Below are 22,241 nucleotides of genomic sequence, written 5' to 3' on the forward strand. Positions count from 1 at the left end.
AAATGAACACGGTTCCATGTTTCTCATATTAAGCATTTTTCATAGTTTGAAACGTAGATAAGACGATTGGAGATATTACAGCAGGCCACATCTCTGTAATATATTCCACAATATCATATGATATGTCCCCTTGAACATCAATTTGCTCCTCGGTCGGGCCCTAAAGGAAAAGAAACATCAAAAAGCACATAAGAAACAAAGGAACCAATAATGGAATGAAAAACTACAAGTGAAGATGATGACTTCTATACACCTTAACAACCGACGTTCCAGTGGAAAATTTCTTCCCAAGCTTCTTAGTTAGGGATGGCAAACGGGAGGGTCGGTTCGGATACCCCCTCCCCCTCCCCCATTCCCATACCCACCTAATATTTTCAAATCCACCACCTACCCACCATCCTTGATGGGTAAAAAAATTTAAATCGACACCCGCCCACATGGGTACATTCTCAAATCCATCCCTACACCCACTACCCAACTGGAGACATACCCGGCTAGACCCGCCTGACAACAACCTTAAGTTATACATAAGCAACAAACATAAAATAAACACGTCCATTAAGAAACATAATCAAATAAACCAAGGATTATCTGAGTTAAGTGTTACATAAATCTTAAAGTACATAAAACACCATAATAAAAGACATAACTAAAGCCTAGAAACATAAATGACAAACACATAATATTTTTGTTCTTTGGCACACATAAATGACAAACCCTAAAATTATACCTAAATTTATAATGGTCCAAAATTTAATGGGTATTTAGTGGGCGGGCGGGAGGATGGGGGTAAGGTCTCAAATGTTAAAAGTCATCATGGGTGGCTAATCTTCTAGATGGCAGCCAACTACTTTGATTTAATTCAAAGATTATTGCATTTTGTTGAAAAAAAAAGGGATAATTACAACATTTTAATCATTAAACTTTAGGGTATTTACAAGATTAAGTCCTTAAGATTTAGCTATAAATACCCTATCCCATTTAGCTTCAAAATCATCCCAAAGCATTCTAGTTTTCTTCCAATACTAGAGAGAATTTAGAGAGTTTCTTGAGAGTTGTTTTCCCCTTTTTATCAAGAGAGAATTATCATTGTTTTCTCCTTGGTCGATCGAGAGAAGTTGTAATTCCTATTTTCTCATAGTGAAATTCTTCTACCATTGCCCGTGGTTTTTACCCTATTTTATTAAGGGGTTTTCCACATAATTTTTGCGTCTCCTTTTATCTTCATTTTTATTTTCTCAAATTATCAGTTATGATTTTGCTCTATCCGATAGCCGTCTTCCGCAACAATTGGTATCCGAGCTAGATTAGAGTGTGTAATATCTGCTTATTGTCTTTGTGGTTGCCACCAAAAGGTGGATCCTCCAACATAAGAAAATAAGAAGTTATTACCCATTCTTTGAAGGTTCCAGAGAACTATTCACGATAGTGAAATAGTGGGAGCTATCTGTAAAAGAAGCTATGGCAACGAAATTTGATATTGAAAAATTCAATGGGATAAATTTCTCATTGTGGAAATTGAAGATGAAGGTTATCCTAAGAAAAGACGGGTGTCTAGCGGCTATCAATGAAAGGCCAGTGGATTTCGCAGATGACATCAAATGGAACGAGATGGACGGGAATGCTATGACAAACTTTCATCTAGCATTAGCAGATGAAGTATTGTCAAGCATCTAGGAGAAGAAGACAGCTAAGGAGATATGTGATCATCTCACCAAATTGTACGAGGCCACATCGCTGCACAATAAAATTTTCCTTAAGAGGAAATTGTACACTCTCCGTATGTCAGAATCTACTTCAGTGACGGAGCACTTAAATACACTGAACACCTTATTTTCTCAGCTTACAACCTTAAGCTGTAAAATATGAGAACAAGAACGTGCTGAACTTCTACTTCAAAGTCTACCGGATTCGTACGATCAACTCATCATCAACTTGACAAACAGTAATGTCACCAGTCTAGTCTTCGATGACGTTGCAGCTGTTGTTCTACAAGAAGAAAATCGGCGCAAGAACAAGGAAGACAGACAAGTAAATCTGCAAGAAGCAGAAGCATTAACAACGATGAGAGGGAGATCAACAGAACGTGGCCAAAGCAGCAGTCATAAACATGGTAGATCGAAGTCGAGGAGCAAGAAGAATTTAAAGTGCTACCACTGTGGAAAAAAGGGTCACTTGAAGAAGGATTGTTGGAGTCTAAATAAAAACTCCAATCCACAAGGCAATAACGCAAACACTTCAGATGATGGAGATGCTCTATGTTGTGAAGCGTCAACCACCGTGGAAGGAAGAAAACGATTTGCAGATATATGGCTCATTGATTCAGGAGCAACATATCACATGAACTCAAGAAGAGAATGGTTCCATCATTATGAACCAGTCACAGGAGGATCTGTGTATAGTTGCAATGATCATGCCTTAGAGATCATTAGTGTGAGAACCATCAAATTGAAGATGTATGATGGAACAATTAAAGTTATTCGAGATGTGCGGCACGTGAAAGGCCTGAAGAAAAATTTATTATCCTACGTATTGTTGGATAAAAATGCAAGCAAGATTGAAACACGGAAAGGAATCATGAAGGTGTTCCGTGGAACGCTTGTGGTACTGAAAGGCGAAAAGATAGCATCAAACTTATACATGCTGAAGGGAATACACAAGTGAAGAATTTGATGACTTTTGCAGGAAAGAAGGTATCAAAAGACAGTTCACAGTGGCAAACACTCCTCAACAAAATGGAGTGGCAGAGCGGATGAACAGAACCTTGTTAGAAAGAACAAGAGCAATGTTGAGGGTCGCAGGCCTAGAAAAATCATTCTGGGCAGAAGCAGTCAATACCGCCTGTTATTTAGTGAATCGAGCTCCATCAAATGCAATAGAGCTGAAGACACCAATGGAGATGTGGACTGGTAAACCAGCTGATTATTCAAACCTCCATGTATTTGGAAGTATTGTGTATGTGATGTACAACGCCCAAGAAATTTCAAAGATGGATCCAAAATCCAGGAAATGCAAATTCTTGGGGTATGGTGATGGAGTAAAGGGGTATCGCTTATGGGATCCCACTGCTCGCAAAGTGATCATTAGCAGGGATGTTATCTTTGTAGAAGATAAGCTACAAAGAAAAGAAGACAATGACAACGCTGAAAAGTCAGAGACTACACAGATACATGTGGAAAAGGAGTTTGAACAAGGAGATTCTTCTGAAGCAAAACCAGCACATGATGAACAAGAACCAGAGAGTTCTGAAGCTCCAACAACTCGTCAATCAGATCGTGTAAGAAGACGTCCCAATTGGCACTCAGATTATGTTATAGAAGGAAATGTTGCATACTGTCTTTTAACAAAGGACGGTGAGCCATCAACATATCAGGAGGCAATAAACAGCTCAGATGCTTCACTGTGGATGATGGCGATGGAAGAAGAAATCGAAGCCATTCATAAAAATAATACATGGGACCTTGTGCTACTACCACAAGGAAGGAAGCCAATTGGTAACAAATGGGTTTTCAAAATCAAGCGAAATGGTGACGATCAAGTGGAGAGGTATCGTGCAAGACTGGTGGTCAAAGGATATGCTCAGAAAGAAGGTATTGATTTCAATGAAATTTGTTCTCCTGTGGTTCGACTAACAACAGTTCGAGTAGTCTTGGCAATGTGTGCTACATTGAATTTACATTTGGAATAGCTAGATGTTAAAACAGCTTTTCTTCATGGAAATCTTGAAGAAGAGATTTATATGCTCCAACCTGAAGGTTTTGAATAAGACGAAAAGAAGAACTTGGTTTGCAGGTTGAACAAATCTCTGTACGGTCTAAAGCAGGCGCCGAGGTGTTGGTATAAGAGATTTGATTCCTTCATTATGTGCCTTGGATACAACAGACTTAATGTAGACCCTTGTGCTTATTTCAAGAGGTCTGGTGATAACGATTTTGTTATATTGTTGTTGTATGTGGATGACATGCTGGTTGCAGGACCCAACAAAGATCGTATTGAAGAATTGAAGGCACAACTGGCTAGGGAATTTGAAATGAAGGACTTGGGATCAGCAAACAAGATTCTAGGGATGCAAATTCACCGAGACAGAAGTAATAGGAAGATTTGGCTTTCACAAAAGAATTACTTGAAGAAAATCTTGTCACGATTTAGCATGCAAGATTGTAAGCCAATTTCTACCCCTCTTCCTATTAACTTCAAATTATCCTCCAGTATGAGTCCTAGCAGTGAAAAAGAGAGGATGGAGATGTCTTGAGTACCGTATGAATCAGCAGTGGGAAGTTTAATGTTCGCTATGATATGCACAAGACTAGACATTGCACAAGCAGTGGGAGTGGTTAGTCGGTACATGGCGAATCCAGGCAAAAAGCATTGGAATATTGTAAAGAGGATCCTAAGATACATCAAAGGGACCTCAAATATTGCATTATGTTACGGAGGATCAAACTTACTTATAAATGGGTATGTCGATTCTGACTATGCAGGGGATTTGGATAAAAGCAAATCTACTACAGGATATGTGTTCAAAGTTGCTGGTGGAGCTGTAAGCTGGGTTTCAAAATTACAGTCAGTTGTGGCTACATCCACAACAGAGGCAGAATATGTAGCAGCTACACAAGCCAGTAAAGAAGCAATTTGGTTGAAGATGTTATTGGAGGAGCTTGGGCACAATCAAGAGTTTGTCTATCTATTTTGTGAGAGTCAAAGCGCCTTGCATCTAGCAAGGAATCCAACATTTCATTCAAGGACAAAACACATACGAGTTCAATATCATTTCATTCGTGAAAAGGTGGAAGAAGGGACGGTAGATATGCAGAAGATCCGTACCAAAGACAACATAGCAGATTTCATGACGAAGACGATCAACGCTGATAAATTTACCTGGTGTCGATCCTCTTGTGGCTTGTCAGAAACGTAAGCAACATGAAGGTACAAGGTAGAAAGAATGGTGTGAAGATATAATTGTTCCAATCAAATCTTCAAGTGGGAGATTGTTAAAAGTCATCATGGGCGGCTAATCTTCTAGATGGCAGCCAACTACTTCGATTTAATTCAAAGATGGTTGCATTTTGTTGAAAAAAAAGGGGATAATTACAACATTTTAATCATTAAACTTTAGGGTATTTACAAGATTAAATCCTTAAGATTTAGCTATAAATACCCTATCCATTTAGCTTCAAAATCATCCCAAAGCATTCTAGCTTTCTTCCAATACTAGAGAGAATTTAGAGAGTTTCTTGAGAGTTGTTTTCTCCTTTTTATCAAGAGAGAATTATCATTGTTTTCTCCTTGGTCGATCGAGAGAAGTTGTAATTCCTATTTTCTCATAGTTAAATTCTTCTACTGTTGCCCGTGGTTTTTACCCTATTTTATTAAGGGGTTTTCCACGTAATTTTTGTGTCTCCTTTTATCTTCATTTTTATTTTCTCAAATTATCAGTTGTGATTTTGCTCTATCCGATAGCCGTCTTCCGCAACATCAAACCCATCACCCGCGACAGGTACCACTTTCTAAATCCACACCCGCCCACTATCCACTAAAGTTATACCCATCCCCGTCTCAATTGGAGTGGGTACGGTGTGAAATCTACGAAATTGTACCCTTTTGTCATCCCTATTCTTAGTAGCATCACTAAACTTAATTCCTGAAAAACAACTCATCGGAAATTAACTTGTTTTGACAAAAAAAACTAGTAAATAGATGAAAAAGATCAGATGTGAAAATGAAACTCACCAAATAGATCCAATCCTTTCACAACGGTGATGCATTTGCGCCGGCTACGTAAAACCTTTTCAATTACAACTTCTTGAATAAGAATTTATATATATGTTATTCTCACATTATAATAAGCAATCTAGTAGGTAAAGGTCCTCAAGCAATGACATTGAATAAGAATTTGCGCAAATATTTTTAACATGATTTAGAACATCAAAGAAGCATCACTAAGAAAAGAAAATATCAAGAAAACCAGTCCCATTGCAGATTACTTGAGCTAATTAAGGAAATGGTCACTTAAAGCATTGGAAATCAAAAGCTTCAAAGCACCATAAACGTTACATGAATATGATATAGGGAGGGGTTTTCGAAGATTAAACCAGGACCTATATGCCACTACTCCAATGACTTAGTTGACAATGTCATGTGCATATAATGCCAAAGAAGAAGAAATAAAGTAGAAGTACTTTCATAGCCTTAAACTATCATCAAAGAGAAATCATCAATTAACTAACTATAACTTTCATAGCCTTAAACTATCAGAAATTCACATTAAAAACAAAAAAAATATCCATCAGTCAAGAAACAGAAAGGCATGGGATTAAAAAAAAGCATGCAAACTACTTAATAATTTATATAGAAAAAAGGGTAAAAGAAACCTTCAAGAACATGTGGGTAAAGCTCAGGAGCTTTCTTGATCAACCAAGGCTTGCACTTGTCGAAATCAGGACCAAATTCACAGTACTCTACTGGAAGAGAGCAAATGGGACAATATAATACTTTCTCCGGTTGAGGTTTCTCTGCCATATTTCTTTACTTATTTTTCCAAATTCTTTCTTCTTTTCGCTTTCCCTTTGCGCTGGTTTTAATAGATGTAAGAATCAAAATTGCAAAAATACGTTTCTTGTTTGCCAGCTACAGTTCTATGCAACAGCGAATATCATGGTTTTCAGAACCGGCAGTGTTACCGGTTAACAGATTCAACCGGTTGAATTGATCAGACCTGTTGGAAGAACCGGACGACGTCATAATTAATTAATTATTTAAAAAATTAAATAAAAATATAAAAACATTTAATAAAAAAATATTCAAATTCAAAGCAAGTTATAACATATATAAACCATAAAATCAAGTGAAATAAAATGATTCAAATCAACTACAACTACAACATAATATTTAAGGTAAAACATATTAAATAATAAATATAATTATATAACTATAATCAAAAAATAAATTTGGGGCTAAAAAAATCATAACAAACGATGTCGTTTGGTTTAATTTTTTTATAAAAAAAATCTCACATGGCTAAGAAAAATAGAAGAGCATCACAAAAGTCTAAAGAGTAAAAATATGAAAACAAAATAATCTCACATGGCTAAGAAATATAGAAGAGCATCCTAACTGACTTCTATAAATAATAGAGGTAACTTGACTTTCAAAATCATGGAGCCTTTTGGTGAGCACAAAGCGAACTATTCTTTCGCTTCAATTGAGCTCGAATTTCAGGCTTCAATCAAGCTTCTAATTTTTTTTTAGTTCGAGCCTTTTTGAGTTCAAGTTTCAATATTATATTTCAAGTTCGAGTTGAACTTGATAATTTTTAGATCGTGAGTTTTTGAGTCGAGTTGAGCTTACTTTTAAAGCTTTCGAGTTCAACATGACTCGTTTAACAAACAACGTCGTTTGATTTAATTTTTTTAGAAAAAAAACATAACCAGTTTTCAACCGGTTTACGGTCCAGTCTGGTTCGAACGGTTTACAGCCAATTCAACGGTTCCTTTCGATTCACTAATAGCGGTTTAACCGATGTAAAATGAACCGGACCAAACAATAATTCTCGATTGAACCGATTAAAACGGACTATCCGATTTTCAAAACACTGGCGATTATGCACTGATATAAAAGTCTGTAAAGACTAAAGAAGAATCCGGTTCTCTCTTTCCAATCATAATTAATTGGTCAAACTCGGGCTTGAAAATGAGTGAATCTTGGATCGAGTTGTCACATGATTATTAGACCTGGTTTAGCTCCCTTTTTCCAATCATAATTCTCTTTTTAGTTCTTTTTTTCTTTTTGAAAGGAACCAATATTGGTATGATGTAAAAATAGCCCTCAACATTTAATTATTTTTCGATTATACCATTAAATATTTACGCATTACGGCGAAACGATTTTGATTCTAAAATATTCAACAAATGAAATTTCATAATGATTCCATGGCTAAGATCAAAAATATGTTGAATTGGGTAGGTATTATTAACTCCATTTTTCTATGTAGTTGTGCACTAGAATTTACCTTGTTTGTGTATCAGCTAAATTGATAACTCGAATTGCTCATTAATTATCAAATTGATTTTATATATTTTTAAAAATCAAACTCGAACAAATAATTTGAACATAGGTGTCATTTACACCCCTACCAGAAGCAATTTATAAATACACAACAAATACGAATTACTTTCTCTCTTATCTATGTATATACACAAACATTGAGGTTATGAATGGGGAAAGATTGTAAAAGATTCATAAGGCATGTGGAACAGTAGTTTAGGTCGACATCAGAACAGAAGAGAGCAAAATCTCTTGGCCATATTTCGAACGGGTGTCAATGGGACCCCAAATCCAGCCATAAGGCAGACCACCACTACGACTTCCCATGTCAAAAATTGCACCCATTTCTCTTTTTGTATTTATTTTCAACTGTTTTAAGTTGCTACGAATTCAGATATTAAAGAAAATCAAAGTAGAATTGGGAGAAAAATATCATATTCGTCCCATTATCATCCCTAGTTTTTACATGGTATAACACCATTTTTTACTTCAACAATGGCTACATTTATAACCTAATTATTAAAGCCCAAGAGTCCTTTCTGATTGAGAAGGTGAAGAATCAGATGAAAAATGATCGAGAATAGAAACCATCCCATTCCCACCATTTCTCCCACTCTTACCCCTAATATCCTCGATCATCCCATGCACCACACTCATCTTTGGCCTATCTTTAGGCAATGTTGCCACACAAAGCAACGCCACTTGCATTAATCCCACCATCTCATTCTCCATCACCTTATCCCCCAACATCTCAAAATCAAACACTTCCCATCCCCACTCTTCTTTCCCCACGCTTTGAACCCATTTCACCAAGCTCATCCCCCCCTCCCCATTGCCGCTCGCCGTTTTCCCCGATAACATCTCTAGTAATATCACCCCGAAACTATAAATGTCGCATTTTTGCGTGTACTTTTTTAGGCCCGTAGTGTCGTCGGTGCCATTGTTGAGCTTCAGTTCTGGGGCCTTGTAGTCATCGTTGGTCGGAGACGGGGAGTATAAGACTTGGTGGAGACCAGAATCCGAAATGCCGGCATTGCCTTGGTTGTTCACTAGGATGTTTGATGATGTAAGGTGTCCATGGAGGATTTTGGCTTTTTTGTTACCGTGGATGAACGCTAGGCCTTTAGCTGCCTCGGAAGCTAGCTTTAACCTCGTTCGCCAACTCAATGGCATCCTTCCCGGTCCCCTGTTTCCTGCAAATAACATATTAAGTCCATAAACTAATACATTTTGTCCAAATAAGCCCTTAAACTAATACAAATCATAATTTAGACTAACCATGCAAGAGAGAATGCAAGCTTCCATTTGGTAAAAACTCATAGACCAAAAGCAGCTCCTCCTTGGAGTTATAGTATGCTAGGAGACACACAACATTAGCATGCCTCAACCCGCCAATTATTCTCAACCACCCATCAACATCCCTCCGCCGCCTCCTCTGCCGCACCCTTTTCACCACCACCACATCGCCGCCGTCCGTCACCACCTTGTAAGTGGTACCCACACTCCCTTTGCCCAACAGCTCCGCCGAAGACTTCAACAGATCACCCACTTTCCTAAAACCCTTGCACCCTTCCAACACCACCAATTCCTCCGCCTCTATTGAATTCGGCCTCGACGATTTGGAGTTCGACCCACTTTTTGTTTCCGTCCCTTCGTTTTGGGAGAGACACTTGTATTTGTAACAACACCACGTAACGGATACTATCGCCGTCATAACGGCCACCGCGTCTACGGCGATGATCATCAGGATCACTTCATTGCTTAGCCTCTTCGTCTCGGGGTGATGCATCTTTTGTGTTATGGAAGCCGGGAGTGCCGTCCGATTGAAACAATCGGACGTCAGAGGATGGCCGCAGAGGGCTTTGTTTCCTTCGAAGGAAGAGATTGGAAAACGAGACATCCACGACGGAATGTCACCGGAGAGACTGTTATCGGAGACGTTAAAGTCCGAAATGCAAGAAAACGAGGGAATTGAGTTGAGTGGTCCAGTGAACGAATTCGACTCGAGGCGGAGAGTCAACAAGTACGGCAACTGAGTCAACTCGGCCATTGGGATTTCGCCGTGGAAATCGTTGTGCGAAAGGTCGAGACGGTGGAGCCGCCGAAGAGTGGAGATTCCGGTGGGGAATGTTTCCGAGAATAGGTTTCCACGGAGGTAAAGATGCCTTAAGTAACGCCACGAAGACAAATTAACTCGGGAAGAGGAGAAAAATCGATTATTTTTAAGGCTGAGGAGTCTAAGGTGAGAAAGGTGATGCAGTGATCGAGTTGACCCAGAAAGATTTAGGTTCTCAAGAACGAGTCTCGTAACTCGGTGAGTCGAAGGGTTGCATGTGACACCATACCAAGAATCAGAACAAGGATTGGATGAGTTAGCCCATGAGGAAAGCGAATTTGAAGGATCGAAAACAGAGTCTTTGAAGGACAATAAAGCGTTATAATCAACACTGCATTGACCCAAAGTGAAAAACAAAAAGAAAACCATGAACAACATTTTTCCCTTTAATTTTCCCAAGAAAATGATGGAGAAAAAAAAGGTATCAGAGAGAATAATATACCCAAATACAGAATGGGAGAGAGGTAAGGAGCCGTTGATATATGATGATGAGGAGAAGAGGGTGACACGTGAGGAAGGAGCGTAGAACACGCGCGCGTTTGTCATCAAAGTGAAACACGAGATTGGGTCAGGTGCATGGGAATTAAAAGGAGCTCAGCATATATGAAAGACGATTTGGTAAAATTGTACATTTAGTACCTTTACTATATTTAAATTGGACCTTATTCATTATATATTAATTTGTTATTTTTATCACTAACTGAAAATGCACTATTATGTAAATACGATCAAACCGGAAGCCCTTAATGGATATTATTGGCGATATTTTAGGTAATTATCATTCAACTCTTTTCTTCAAATTTCATTTGGCACATTGATCAGAGTTTAAGGCAGAGTAAACAATAGTGACTAAGTACAAAATTATACAAAATATAGAGATTAAGACCAAAATTTGACCAAAGGATTAGCAATGGGAATAATGGGATTAAGACGTGCGTGTAAATGGGTGGCGTAGTGTGGCGTCCAGGACGCCAGAGAATTCCAGCAATTGTTGAAACCGACAGTCACAGCCTTATCCTTCACTCTCTTGAACCACCACCAGAGTATCTGGTAATAATATTTTCATTTTCTCGGCAACCAATCACATATTTTCGGACGTAAGTTCTACAGAGGAAGATTCTTTCTTTGTCCATTTTCTGGTTTTTAGTTCAGTATGTATGCAATAATATCATAAGTCAGAAGATTTGTTGACTTTAGAGTTCTGTTATTGTCATGATTTGATGCAATAATACTATGAAACGATTAAGACTTCAGCAAGCAAACCCTTCTTATAATTATTTCATCAAATAGTATTTTAACATAAACAATCAAGATATTGTTGGAATGAATAATAATGAATTTCAAGTTAATTATAACATATAATTATTGTATTATGTCTATAAAGGAATGTTTGATTGAGTTAAGTAATAAAATTACTTAGTTAAATATCAAAACGATGCTGTTTTAATTTTTGTTTATTTGAATTTAATAAATTTAAATTCGGTTCAAAATTTAAACTGAAATATTCAATTTAATGATTTAAATAAATTGACTCAAATAATTTAAAATTTTAATATATATATGAAAAAAATAAAAAAATATTAATAAATTCAATTAATAAATATACGGAGAAAGGATTGTGACCGACAGTTGAAATATAGGCAATAGATTAGTAGTAGAGTTGTGTGTGTTTCGTTGTTGAAGTGATTCAGTAGGTGGGTATATATGGCCCAATTATAGATTCGACAAATCCGAACAAAATTTGTGTACCAGTTATCATGCCATGTCTGCTGCTGCAGCAAATTTTTAGATTTTGTGTCTACCCTCTACCATTTTTTCTGATCCGCTTTACTTTTATGTTCCGCCCTAAATATAAGCGGTAGGATGTATTCGGTTCGGTTCAGTTCAGTTTTTTTATCAAAAATTGAATCTAAAAAATTGAATTGAACCGAAATAAATGGTTTTTCAAAATTTAAACCGAAACCGAATGGTTAAAAAATCAAAAAAACTAAAATCGTTTTTTTCGGTTCGAATTTTTCGATTTGGTTTAGTTTTTTGATTTTTCAATGAAAAAATCAATTGAAACTAACTTTTTTTTAAAAAAAAATTGCCTATTCGGTTTAATATAGAATAAATGAGTTTCATATGAAAAACCCGAACTGAACCGAATCAAAATAATTAATATTTTAAATCGAACCGAAAACCAAACCGTATAATACCAAACCGAAACGAACCGTTTTACTCGGTTCGTGTAAATTTTTCAATTTTCTCGGTTTAATTGTTCAGCCCTAATAAGCAGATCCCCTGCAATGATAAAATATATTATATTTTTATAATAATATCTAAAATATTATAATTCTAGATACTCATATATACTTTACGGATAACATTAATTAAATTCGATGGGTTTATTTGTCTGAAGGGACGTTTTTCATTGATAATTTCTTTTACAAACACCAAAAACAATGAAAACAAAAGCATTGAAAAAAAATAAAGAAAGAAAACTGTTGTTGAATGTTCTCACAAACTCCATTTCCAGATCTTAATCCGGAGATCAACCTTACATTTAACTCCAGCAACGTTAGCCACCGCCGGCGACTTACCTTTCGGAACATCCCCTTTAATCCCATCACACGTAACCCTAATCCCAACTTTCTTGCTCTTCAAGCCACCCACTTTAGCTGTCACTTTAGTATCCATCTCCACCTTCAACAACACTCCACTCCCCTGCTTCAGCTCCGGCTTCAAGTCATTCACCGTCTCCGCATCCAAATCCATCGACGCCGCCACCGCAACCCCCCTGAAAGTCGACTCATCTTTACTGCCACTCACAAACGCTGGCAACGTCCCGTTCCCTATCAAAACGTCGCCATTGCTTGTCACGCACGAAACAACGAAAGGATCGTAAGAGAAAGAGAGATGGGAGTTCGGGTTTTTGGAAGAAAGGGTTAAGTTGAAGACCGTCGAAAGATGAGAGGAGGAGCCGTCGGCGGCGGTCTTGAGTTTCAAGCGGTGTATGCGGAGGGAAGCGAGAGTGAACGAAGGGCGGTAAAGGACGTAAAGGACAGTACCGGTTATGGCCACTAAAAGTGCGAGGATGAGGACTATGAGGATGATCCAGAAACAGCAGCAGCAACAATAGTTCCTCCGTGGACGGTATTGACGGCGTCTGTTACGGGGTTGTGGACGGTATGGTAGGCGAGGTGTGGGGTTAATAAGATCGGATTTGGTGGCTCCGCCGTTGGTTTTGATTGTTGTGGCAACGGCTGCTCCACCATTAGCGGAGGGTGGAGCAGCGGCGGTTTTGGAGGAAGGGAATACTTTGTCTGCCATTGCAGAAACAATGAGAAAAAAAACCAAACAAAGTACTAGAAGGTTTTGTGTGGGGGAAATGGAGAAAGCTAAGATTTGTAAAGAGAGAAAGAGTGAATTTGAGGGGAAGAATTGTACACTGAAGTGAAAAGAGTGGTACTTTCTACCTTTCGATGGTGGAACCTCACCATATTTGAAACTTTTAATATTATTTTTGTAAAAAATTGGCAAAATTTTGATCTTGGTTCCTCTATTATGTTTGAAGTTATATGTAGTCCTTATACCATTAGCTATTTCGATTAAAATAGTGAGGTGTTTCTTCTTCTTCTTAAAGACACTTTCTCAACTCATCATGTAAGTGAAAATTCACATTTAACATTTTAATCAGAATAATTAACAGCATTAACTATTTAGGTAAACTAATTTGAGTATGAAGATAGAAAGATTTAATTATATCAAAGAAAATTGAGATGTGATGATGGCGTAAATTATCAGAAAAATTATTCAGGTTACCTTTTTTTCCCCTTTTGGTTATAGATCTCAGATTTAGTAATTAGTTTGACTAGATTGGTTGATGCATTATTTTGATGATTTTTTAAAAAAAATATTAATAATTACATTTATAATTATAAATAATGATTAAATTTTTAAGTTTTTTTTAATAACTAGTGGTGGTATTATCGATTTTTTATCAAGCCGGTTACCACACATACTTTATAATAACTCTTATATTTTTTTCCACCTTTTTTATCTATCCAATTGATATTTATTTGATTATCTTATTGTTTTATCCATAATTTGGATCTTCATATTGATAAGTGTTCACAGTTACCTCAGATAAGTCACATTTAAGTTGTGATAAAATTTAGTATAGCATCATTGTTGCGTTCATCTTGTATTGGTGTCAATAGTATTTTTCTTTCGTAACCGACAATAAAATTATCGAATTTTTAACTATTTTCTTGCATGATCATATTTTTAATATTTAGGGATTAATTTATGTTTTTTAATGGTTAATGTGATTAGGCTTATATGGAATAGAGAGAGGTTTAATTAATAGTAGGTAAATCATCCCTTTTGCATTATCTTAAAACCCAAGTAAATATTTTCTTTTTTTAATTAACAAGGTTGGAGGATCTTTTATAATACCATTATTATCTTGCCATGATTATCACGACCTCATTGCCATGTCAATGTAGGGTCATATTCTAAGATGATAACTCATCTTCTAAATTGCCTTTCATGCCTCACTTTCTTCTTTCCTTTTTTTTTCCTACCAAATTCTAAGCAACAATGACAGTCACCCATCTAACATTGCTGTATACTACTATATGCGTCGATTTCGATCGTGGCATAAGTGAGGCTAAAGCCGAAGCAACATTCCGAAGTTGGTAATATGGTATAAGTTAATATGGCTCGTGACATAATGCCGGTTCTTCGTTTGTAGGTTCGAACATCCATCCAAAGTATTTCCCCTTACATAAGCTTCGGAATTTTTATGCCTTTATCCACAAGGGATAAGTGATTATTCAAATCAAGGATACCTATAAACACACTTCTCATTATATGCAAACGAAATTTTTGTGTCGTTTTGCATCGAGATTGCATGTTATTTGACGAAATTAATCTAAAGGACAATCACAAGGAGGCTGGCGATCGAGATTATCCTCCAACTTCAAAGCCTCATTGCATACCGGTGACTATCCCGGTTAATTTGCTCCTAGTAACAAGCTATCCAACAATCTAATCCCGAAAAAAGAAACTGGGAAAAGCAAAGGATGAAAATGGCGGGAAACTTTGATGCCTATTGACAAGAAATAATTGCTAATCGTTCTGGAAGTACTTCTCATTTCAGAAAATTATGATTTTGATTCATATTAGTACTCAATTTGACATCTGCTACATGAATGTCAGTAGCATGTCCATTAAGTACCATGAATTACTCCAAAAGCTGTTGACATTGTCTCTAGGCGAGTGTAATACATGTCGTCTTATAAGACGCATATGGTAAAACTATGAAGAATGGGCAAAGACTGAGAAACAATACAAGCAAAATGTGCACTACACTATGGCCATGAATAATGACATGGTATGGAAGCATCACAATGTGTAATAACTCAGTCAAGAGACAATAGACACATCATGTGCATTTCTAAAAATGGTGTCATGGTTAATGAATTCTACTTGCCTTCATTCTTTGCAGATCCATAGTGATGCCGAAAGCACAGGAGAATAAATCTTACAATGTTCTTCATCGGCAGAGATGTCAGCTTCCATGATTCTTCGCATAAAAATTTATCGGTCACCGTGAATGTTGCCCTATAAATGCCTTCATCGAATTTTTGGATTCTTCGCCAGGGAGTCAGGGACATTCTTTGATTTCACCTAATCTGTCATGACTTCCAGTACCAAGTAAGAGAAAACAATAACTTTTTCTGCAAGTCATCAGCAGAAAATGTAATTCATATTAAGAACGAATATTTACGAGGACATCTCAAACTCGGTCCTAACACTGCAGTTAAAAGTAAAGGATGTCTTAATTGCGTAGCAGTGGGAAGGCGCAAATAATCTACTTCCGAATATGGAACACTCAAATATTATAATAACACTTCTGAATGCCTTTAAATGCAATTCAGTGATTACATTTGGATTATTGGTTATATTAAATACTAAAATACATCTAATAATTTCCATTCTGAACTTTCAAATTCGAATACCTCGGGAATCTGCAACTCCTATGCATGAGCATAACCGTAATCAGAACAGGGGCAATAGCCGAACACAGGTGCCCCAAGGAGTGTCCACTGATAATATATTTGTTTGCTCGGTATATTTTCATGTCAGCTAGAGCTTCCATTTTGGCCAGGATGCAAACTCCTGTACCGGACAGTTTTCAGAATTTTAAGTAAACCAACATTCTTGAAGAGTCGGGAAAGAACATATTACGAATTGCTGATGCTTTTCAAAAACTGAGCGAGAGAGAACAAGAAGAATAATCGAACAAGAGAGCGAGAGTGAAAGAGGAAGATCAATGACATACCTACCGTCCAAAGCCAGTATCTCGAATGGGTATATTTAGGCGGGAAAAAAAACGTCATGATTGGAATTGCTATGCACGGAATGAACTGGAATGTCATGCACAACCGAAGATCATTAAATGTTCTGCAAACAACAACCGAATCAGACTCAGCCAAAACAAATTAAAATTTGAATGACAAGCTTCAACTGATTCAACGAACAGATAAGTATAACATTTCAAGAGAGAATCAAACCTTGCATAACATGTGCATAGGACAGCAAGAACTAATAGTGAAAACAAGCAACTTAATCCGATTTTTTCTCCGAGTCTTTCAAGTATAAAAATAGAGAAAAGTGAGGAATAAGCAATCATCATCTGCAATATGCAGAATGAATTAATATCATTAAACATTTAACAGTAATAAAGTAATAAAAACTCAAATGACCCTTGATTATCGACAATAAAAACACCGAAATAGAAATTTAGTAACTGGAACTTCACCTATTTGGCATTGGCAATGAAAGTAAAACTCGAAGAACAAAACAAAATATCAAAGCTAATCATTTCAACTAGGGCAATTATTAGTATCAAGAACAATAGTTCAATGATAGAAACGACAATGGAGAACTGAAAGTAAAGTAAACTCGTGAGGCTAACCGGCAAGGTGTCCAGCAACACTCGGTTGTCATCAGGTCTAAGATGATAATAAGCTGAACCAAAAGCCACACTTGCAATCCCTCCATAGAAAAACACCCAACCCCACAACTCTCCTCGCAATCTGCCAGTCCAAAACCATCAGTTAATCACCAATTGGCCACAAAAATTCAAACTTTACAACTTAAAAGGACATCGAGAAAAGAGGGTTTCTTTAATTAAAAAACAACAACCTTATGTTAAAAAAGCTTCCGCATCCCAGGCAAAGAACAAACCCCAGAACTCCCACAACCAGAAATGGAAAATTGGTGATCACGTTCAACGTGTTAGGAATTCCTATGGCAAAACGAAGAACAAATTTTTCATATCTCCCCCTTTAAAATCCAATTTAAATTAATAACCTAAGCACAATTTTCTCCAACTTCACTTTGTTCTCATTGAACATAAATGAAAAACAATGATTTTACCAACGAAGTTGCGCATGTCGGCATAGAGATGGTTCTTGTAAGAAAGTGGGATCTTTGGGGTAACCAACATGATGAAAAGCCAACACAGCAATGCAGCTCCCCAAATTCGAGTTCTTCCTCTTGGTACCTGTTGGTTCACCATCCAAACCATACCTTCCCTTCTTTGTTTTGTCTTTGTAAGGAAACAAAACTGAACTTTTCTTTCTTTGTTTCCCTCCGTTTTTCACTGTCTTGTGTCCGTTTTTTTTTCTTCTAGCGATCTGCTCTCTACTCCTGGGGTAATGTTCTATTTGGTTTTTCTTGAGATGTTCGATTCTGTGTTTGTTTCCATTCGGGTTTTGACGATGTTTCATAAGTGCATTTCCCCCATATCTTCTCCCGACGTGGGCTATCGGCCTTTTTTTAGTTTACATGGACATGAAATAGGATCCACAAAACACCCAAAATCCATTTTTTCCACTTGAATGGAGGCCCAAACATGATTTATGGCATGAAGTGAAAAAGATCGATAATAAATAATCAAGTGATTTAAAAGTACGAAAAATGATATTTTTTTAATAAAAAGCGTACATATTACAATTCTTCGAATGAATTACGTAGGATTTGAAACTTGGCTTTTAACATCAACATAGAGCCTATTATGTTTAGGGATGCTTTGAATTAAACAATTAATTTAAGAGGACTAAATTATATAAAATTAAAAAACGGAGATTAAAAAATATATATTTAAATAGGCTTTGTAGTAAACTCTTACGAGAGGGCATTAGATTGGGTGTTAACGTAAAGTACCCAAACAAAATCTCCCACGTGCATCACATCCAAGCACCTGACCGTGATCAGCATTTTACGTGGACAGACATATTTTTATTAAAATATAATGAAAATAAACTCCTTTTATATTCATTTTTACCAAAATCGCCCCATCGCTCCATTCAGTCCAGAACTAACGTGGGGCCTTTTAGTAAAAAACTGTCTCTTCCTCTCCTGTAAAACAGGCCGCACACATTACACAGTTTTTCTCCGCTTCAGACTTTGGAACCGACAGCTCCCACAGTCTTGTCTGAAACAACAGGGTTAATTGCACTACACCTCTAAAACTATGATCTTGATCTTAAATTAGTACTTCAACATTTAAATACTCTTATTTTATCCCTAAATTATAACTCTTATTTTAAATTAATCTCTAAACATTTCAACATTCCAATTTAATATTTAACCTGTAACTCTATTTCAACATTCCAATTTAATAATTAAACTGTAATTCTTATTTTAAATTGATCTCAAAACTTTGAACATTTTACATCGATATATGTTAATCATGACCACTATTAATGAAATGAACACAAAAGTTATTAACTTTTATTTAGATACTAATGTGTATTATATAATAATATAATATGACATAAAAGATAATTAATTTTGAATATAAAATAAAATAATACATAAATTTTAAAACGTTGAAAAAATTATACATAAATTAAGAGAAACAAAAATAAAAATCAAATGTCATTTCAATTTCATTCTAAATAATGATTCTAAAAAATACAATGTAGAATAAAATTTATTACAGATAATAATTTTATTAACAATAAACATGATGAATATATACTAATAATTTGAAGATAAAACTAAATTGTTTAAAAGTTTGAAATCAAAGTAGAATATTAAAAAAATAGGATAAAAGTTAAAAAAATTATAGTTAATTGTAAAAAGATAGCACTAAGTTCATTGAATATAGCCATCTAAAACAACGAAGTTGTAGTAGACAACAGCTAAAAAGCTTAATGCTAGGAACGACAATGGTGAACATTAATGGAAGTGAGCTCATTAATCCCAAAATTAGTAAGATTTTAAATTTGAACCTATCCCGTTAAAGGCCTTTCTCTTCAAACCAAGTGAAGAAGATGAAGCTTTTAATGTTTGAAACTAGAAGATGAAATGACAGTGCCATATTTTCCTAACACAAAGTTCTGGAAAAACAATACCAGTACTGGATCTACCGCCTCACCGATCATGGAAAACCCTGAAATTAATCCCCATAAAAGGATATTGAAAATCTAAAGCTTTGAAGTTTAGTAATTTACTTTCATCATCCACTTCCTCTATTAACCATCTCCTTGTACCTAATGATTGAATCGAGCTTTTGCAACTTCAACTGCTGCTTGAACTTGTTGATGAAATCATCCGCTTTGGCATCCACTTCATTATTTTCCTCGTCTTCCTCCGTGGATTTTTCTTTCCCTTCCCTCACGGTGGCCGGCCGTCGAGCTTCAACGATATCATCTTCTTCAAAATGTAGAAAAGTGGACTTTACACTAGCGGATTTCTTCATCTTCCTAGGAAGCTTAGTCGGTATCTCCCCGGATGCCGGTTTAGTATCAGATTTAGTCCTCGCAACATGGCTATTTTCACCATTCAGCTGACTGTAAATTTCATCAAGCGTCCGTCCATCACTTTGGGTCGCCTCGGATTCCTCCGCTCTCCCTTCCGGTGCATAATGGGAGAAACTTTCATGGCCTTTCTCGGGAGAGAAGTAGCTTTTGAGGTTAATGGACTTAACCCTTTGCAGGTACGAAGGAGAACGATCAAGGGAAGCCTGTTGGTGTTGGAAAGAGAAATGGAAATCACTCAAGCCCGGGGCTCTTTCATATGCAACAGCAGGCTCTTGAGATCTATAAGCATAATCTCAAGCATACAGGTTGATAGATTTCAGCCTGTGCAACAAAGATGGAGATCTAACAAGCTTTGGGTTTGTTTCATCGTCTTGTTCATGCCTTTGGCCATTGTTGTTGTAAGTCAAAGTGGAAGTGAAATAAATGGTGCCGATTGTGAGGTTGAGGAAGACAAAGAACACTGATGGGGTAAACCAGCTAAGGATTGATGTCCATATGGAATATGGTACTGTGGACATTGGTTCTTCCAACATGGCTTATGGTTTCTGGTTTTCAAAGAGAAAGATGAGGGTAAAGTTTTGGGAAAGTTAAGGCTTTAAGAGCAGTGTTTTTGTCTGGGGCTTTAATGGCATGTGCTGTGGGAGTTGAATAAACCTATGGGAAAAAGACAAAGTGAGGGGGGTTTGGCTTTGGTGGACGTGTGTGAGGAGATAAATTATGAGGCTTCTCATTAAACGAGGTTGGGTGGCTGACATCGATCGCATTTAGGGTTTGGTATCATATATTAGTTGTTATAATTTATTGTATTTTTTTTTTTGCTTCATAAGTAATTCGACCTCTAAATTATAGTTTGATTAATCCCCTAAAATAAAATGGTCTAATTTTATACTAAAAGACTGTTGTATTTTGTTTTTGTGGTTTTGAACACTCGAGGGTTTAAAACAACTATACTGTGAGATGAGAGTATGGTTTTTAGAATCGGATCGGTTAACGAACCGGTCATGCTATCGGTTTACAGGTTCAATCGATCCAATTGGTCGGAAGAACCGGACGATGTCATAATTATTTAAAAAATTAAATAAAAATACTAAAAATATTTAATAAAAAATAATTTTTTATATTACAATTCATATTCAAAGCAAGTCATAACATATATAAGTTAAAAACCATAAAATCAAGTGAAACAAAATGATTTAAATTAACTACAACATAATATTTAAGGTAAAACATATTAAATAATAAATATAATTATATAACTATACTTAAAAAAATAAATTTGGGGTTAAAAAAATCATAACAAAATGATATTGTTTGGTTTAATTTTTTTAAAAAATAATCTCACATGACTAAGAAACATAGAAGATCATCCTAACTAACTTCTATAAATAATAGAGGTGATTTGACATTCAAAATCATGGAGCCTTTTGGTAAGCATTGAGTGAACTATTTTTTCACTTCAATCAAGCTCGAATTTTAGGATTCAATCGAGCTTTTAAATATTTTTTTTGAGTTCAAGCCTTTTCGAGGTCAAGTTTCAATATTATATTTCGAGTTGAACTTGATAATTTTTAGCTCGTGAGTTTGAGTCGAGTTGAGCTTACTTTTAAATTTTTCAAGTTCGAGTCGAGATCAGCAATACTCAAGTTCGACTTGGTTCGTTTAACAAACGACGTCGTTTGGTTTAATTTTTTTTTTTTAAAAAAAACGAAATTGGCGGTTTTTCCGGTTTTCAGACGGTCTGGTTTGAACGGTTCAGCGGTTCCGGCCGGTTCACTAGTAGCGGTTTAACCGGTCTAGATTGAACCAGACTAGACAACGATTCCCGATTGAACCGACCGATCCGGTCCGGTTTTCAAAACACTTGATCAGAGCGAAGAATGAGTGATGGATTTACACAGATTATTAAAACCCTAAACTTGGTGTTAACATAATTGTAACAAGACCTGAAGAATTGTTGATTTGAGACCTAAACTATATCTTGACCCCACTGGTAGAGAAACAAGTGCTCAACAACCGTGAAACACACAAAAGTCTAGAGGTGAGTGGGGACAATAAGTAGGGATGATTTTAGATTGAATTAATTTGAATTCGACAACTGCATGTACATATATAATTGTTTCAACTCAATATATATAGATAATAACATTCATTTAATGATAATTTTATTTATTAAGACGACGTAGTTGGTAAACAGACCTATTTAAGACTGCTTTAAGAAAAACCCCATATCATCGTTCTAACGACAATTAAGTAGTAGT

At 36.2% G+C, this 22,241-nt stretch overlaps 3 protein-coding genes and 1 pseudogene across 6 annotated transcripts; all 4 read right to left on the minus strand.

Moving 5' to 3' along the window:
- Positions 1-8,522: 8,522 nt before the first annotated feature.
- Positions 8,523-10,622, minus strand: LOC120192504 (probable leucine-rich repeat receptor-like protein kinase At1g68400). Its single transcript, XM_039195279.1, has 2 exons — positions 9,322-10,622; positions 8,523-9,236 (listed from the first exon to the last, which is right to left on the minus strand). The coding sequence occupies exons 1-2, from the start codon at positions 10,535-10,537 to the stop codon at positions 8,563-8,565; spliced, it is 1,890 nt and encodes a 629-aa protein (XP_039051210.1). The 5' UTR covers positions 10,538-10,622; the 3' UTR covers positions 8,523-8,562.
- Positions 10,623-12,554: 1,932 nt separating this feature from the next.
- On the minus strand, positions 12,555-13,526 carry LOC120192491 (NDR1/HIN1-like protein 13). Its single transcript, XM_039195266.1, has one exon. The coding sequence runs from the start codon at positions 13,469-13,471 to the stop codon at positions 12,659-12,661; it is 813 nt and encodes a 270-aa protein (XP_039051197.1). The 5' UTR covers positions 13,472-13,526; the 3' UTR covers positions 12,555-12,658.
- A 1,992-nt stretch (positions 13,527-15,518) lies between these two features.
- Positions 15,519-17,932, minus strand: LOC120192489. Of its 4 annotated transcripts, none has more exons than XM_039195262.1 (7): positions 17,591-17,932; positions 17,357-17,459; positions 17,127-17,247; positions 16,723-16,844; positions 16,491-16,612; positions 16,168-16,327; positions 15,519-15,885 (listed from the first exon to the last, which is right to left on the minus strand). In XM_039195262.1, exons 1-7 carry the CDS (start codon positions 17,739-17,741, stop codon positions 15,813-15,815), a joined length of 852 nt encoding a protein of 283 aa, XP_039051193.1. In that variant the 5' UTR covers positions 17,742-17,932; the 3' UTR covers positions 15,519-15,812. The 4 variants fall into 4 exon arrangements, with proteins under 4 accessions (XP_039051193.1, XP_039051194.1, XP_039051196.1 ...); XM_039195263.1 differs by having other exon boundaries at positions 15,520-15,849; positions 17,591-17,930; XM_039195265.1 differs by having other exon boundaries at positions 15,520-15,835; positions 17,591-17,929.
- A 1,532-nt stretch (positions 17,933-19,464) lies between these two features.
- Positions 19,465-20,586, minus strand: LOC120192492 (annotated as a pseudogene).
- Between the last annotated feature and the right edge of the window lie 1,655 nt (positions 20,587-22,241).

The sequence above is a fragment of the Hibiscus syriacus genome, unplaced genomic scaffold, assembly GCF_006381635.1.
Source record: "Hibiscus syriacus cultivar Baekdansim isolate YM2019G1 unplaced genomic scaffold, ASM638163v2 tig00116975_pilon, whole genome shotgun sequence".
Classification (NCBI taxonomy): domain Eukaryota; kingdom Viridiplantae; phylum Streptophyta; class Magnoliopsida; order Malvales; family Malvaceae; genus Hibiscus; species Hibiscus syriacus.